The sequence below is a fragment of the Rattus rattus genome, chromosome 5 (assembly GCF_011064425.1).
Source record: "Rattus rattus isolate New Zealand chromosome 5, Rrattus_CSIRO_v1, whole genome shotgun sequence".
In the NCBI taxonomy this organism is placed as follows: domain Eukaryota; kingdom Metazoa; phylum Chordata; class Mammalia; order Rodentia; family Muridae; genus Rattus; species Rattus rattus.
The window spans coordinates 69,620,354-69,623,815 of record NC_046158.1 but is presented as its reverse complement, the minus strand read 5'-3'; the positions used below and the strand labels follow the sequence as shown (position 1 = coordinate 69,623,815).

At 34.5% G+C, this 3,462-nt stretch overlaps 1 protein-coding gene across 1 annotated transcript; it reads left to right on the top strand.

Moving 5' to 3' along the window:
- The first annotated feature begins 1,611 nt into the window (after positions 1-1,611).
- LOC116900382 (olfactory receptor 5D14-like) lies at positions 1,612-2,556 on the top strand. The gene is given in 1 exon segment (XM_032902130.1): positions 1,612-2,556. A coding segment is annotated over 1 exon segment (945 nt).
- Positions 2,557-3,462: the final 906 nt, after the last annotated feature.

The following is a 3,462-nucleotide window of genomic DNA, read 5'->3' as shown; positions in this document are numbered from 1 at the left end:
GAGCTGAAGAGGCAAGCAACCCTATAAGAAAAACAATACCAACCAACCAGATCTCCCAGGGACTAAACCACTACCCAAAGATTACACATTGACAGACTCATGGCTCCTGTTGCATAAGTAGCACAGGATGACCTTGTTGAGATAAATGGGTGGAGAAGTCATTGGTCCTGCCTAGGCTGGACCCCCTGTGTAGTGGAATATCAGGGTGGGGAGGCAGGAAGAGGTGGTTAGTTGGGAATGGGAATACCCTCATAGAAAAAGTGGGAGGGGTAGGATAGGCAGATTATGGACTGGAAAGTAGGAAAGGAGATAACATTTGAAAATTTGACATGTAAATAAAAATAATGCAATAAGAAAAAAACCCAGCAACTTGGAGTGGGTGGGAGTGGGATCTTCTTCATAGAAGCAGGGTAGAGGTGATGTATGGGAAAGTTGGGAAAATGGGATAACATTTGAAATGTAAATATATAAAATAGCCAAGAAAAGAATAAAATTTAAAAAATGCAACAGGAAAAAAATAAAAGAAAAAAATAAAATATCTTAAGAGGGTTTTGTTGTATTACTTGACAACACTGAAAATCTATTCAACAAGTAGTGTGGTGTACTTTGTGTTGTTAATAACATCAATGTACCAAATGCTTCCTAGGAAATATCATGAATTCTGAGGTAAAGGGCCCAAATAAAACAGTGGCTTGCATGGTACAATGGATATGACAGAGAGTTTTCTTTTGCTTTTTGTCCTACACACAATCCACAAGATTTTGGATTTCTTTTTTAAAAAAGGATTCAATTGTTTTCCTAAATTTGCTATATACTGTTTCCAAAATCTAAAGAGGTATAGTTTTGCAGAAGACGAGTCAGTATTTGGATGTTATTTTTATTGCAGTGACAGAAGATGTCATAATCATGTATTGACAGAGATAGGGAGTGAATTTTAAGATACAGTATTTTTTTTCATTTGATGGAAAGTCCCATTATTATGATTCTTCACGATAAGGTTTGGTATTTATTCTTAATTATCTACTCAGAAGGCTTTAGGGAATATTTTCCTGAATTTTCTCTAGAGTAGGAATCCCCAGAGATATCAGGTAAACATAAATGATCTCAACTTCCTGCTATTCTTAATTCACAGAGCACCAAGAGAATGGTGACTCTCTGCAACTAGTAAGTTTATTCAAATTTTCTTGCTACTTGAAAAATGTATTTTTTCCTGATATGGTAACTAAAATTCCCTTTGATTTTTTTCTATGTTAATTCATTAATGCAGAGAAAATATAGTTCAGAAGAGAATTGTATATACATAGATTTTCTTTTTGCCTCAGCCTTTGGCAATAACTAACAAAGAAAGTTTTAAACTTCTGAGGTTTCTTGGCATCATTGATATTATAAAACAATATATTGCCAAATGACATTGTTTACATCTTTTTCTTAGTTTTCTCTAATCTTTTATCTTTTTAAATTAAAAAGAAAAAGACATCAGTGGTTAAATTTGTGCAAATAATCAAAGTAGAAAGGCATGTTGTATTGTCCTTTAAAAATATTTGATATTTCTTACATAAATTTGTATTAAATAGGAGAGTCTTCAGCCTTAACTCTCTACTGATAGGCATTATGGTGCCAATGGAAAGAAATGTGAGTATGGAGATTATCTTTGTCCTATTGGGCTTCACAGACTACCCTGAGCTTCAGATCCCCCTCTTCCTAGTCTTTCTCTTCATGTACATCATCACTGTAGTGGGGAACCTTGGGATGATAGTGCTCATCAATATCGACCCCAAGTTCCACACTCCCATGTACTTTTTCCTTAGCCACCTTTCCTTTGTTGACTTCTGCTACTCAACAATCATCACACCCAAGCTGCTTGAGAACTTGATCCTGGCAGATAAAACTATACTCTATTTCAGCTGCATGCTGCAGTACTTCCTGTCCTGTGTGGCTGTGGTGGCTGAGTCCTACTTGTTAGCAGTTATGGCCTATGACCGTTTTGTGGCCATCTGTAATCCTTGCTGTATACTGTGGCCATGTCAATAGAGGCTGTGCATCCTGCTTGTGACAGGATCATATATCTGGAGCACATTGGCCACCTTGATTCTCCTCTGCTATGCTCTGCAGCTAAAGTTCTCAAGATTTAATGTGATCAACCACTTCTTCTGTGAATATACTGCCCTCATTGCTGTCTCTAGTTCTGATATACACATCCCCAGCCTGCTACTCTTTTGTTTTGCAACCTTTAATGAAGTGAGTACCCTACTGATCATTCTCACTTCTTACGTGTTCATTTTTGTGACTGTGTTAAAAATCAAATCTGCTAGTGGACGTCGCAAAGCCTTCTCTACCTGTGCCTCCCACCTGACTGCCATCACCATTTTTCATGGAACCATACTTTCCCTGTATTGTGTACCTAACTCCAAAAACTCTAGACAAGTCATCAAAGTGGCCTCTGTCTTTTACACTGTTGTCAACCCCATGCTGAACCCACTGATCTACAGTCTGAGAAACAAGGATGTGAAGGATGCTTTCCAGAAATTATTAGGCACAAAGGTCCTACTTCACTGAACCATCTTAAAGTATGCTCACTACAATAAGAAAATTAAAGCAATGGCTATTTCTCACTTCTGTGGTATATATTTGTAGTAATTCTTAAATTGTTATGATGTACAGATAGGTAAACTCAACTCAGAAGATGAAAACAATGATGCTTTTTACTTGGAGGAAATGCAAAATATTTTGGTGTACAATATTTATTTCAAATCAGTAATAATAGTCATAATAATAATAATTATGTGCTTGACAACATAATATACTAAACAGCATAGCTAGATATATTGTAGACCATATATTTTCAAAGAATGATAATACCTAATGTAGAAATGCAGAAACATGTCTAGTTTTGTTATATGTATAACAGAAATCTGACGAAAAACTTCCCAGAAATTGTCATTGGTAGTAGATGTTTGCTATTTAACTACATTATTAAAACACAATGGAGTATCTTTATAACATATTTTTATTTCATTTTTTATGTCCTACAAATGATATGTATAGAGAACACTGAACATGACAGTCATGTTTCTTGAAAGGGTGTCATCAAAATGACTGTATGTCTTTGGTAGAAACTGACACAAACATCTAAGGAAATAGTGACAGGCTATGAGTTAAAATTAAAAATTAACTTTAAAATTGAATGTGTACTTTCTTTTAAATAAAGCAATTATTGAATATATAGTTAATTCTGTGTATCAGAAAGGAAAATGTTTGAGTGATTTCATTTCTAAGGTATAAGTTGAATGTTATTATGAAAAAAGTTTCATTCCCAGAATAAAACTGGTCATCAAATTATCTAGAAACATTATAATGTATCTATTTTAAAACATCGTCATTTGGGAGGAAATAATCGTATGAAAAATCATATTATGTATTATTTTATTTATTTCTCAAGCAAAGTCTATGTGATAATGGTAA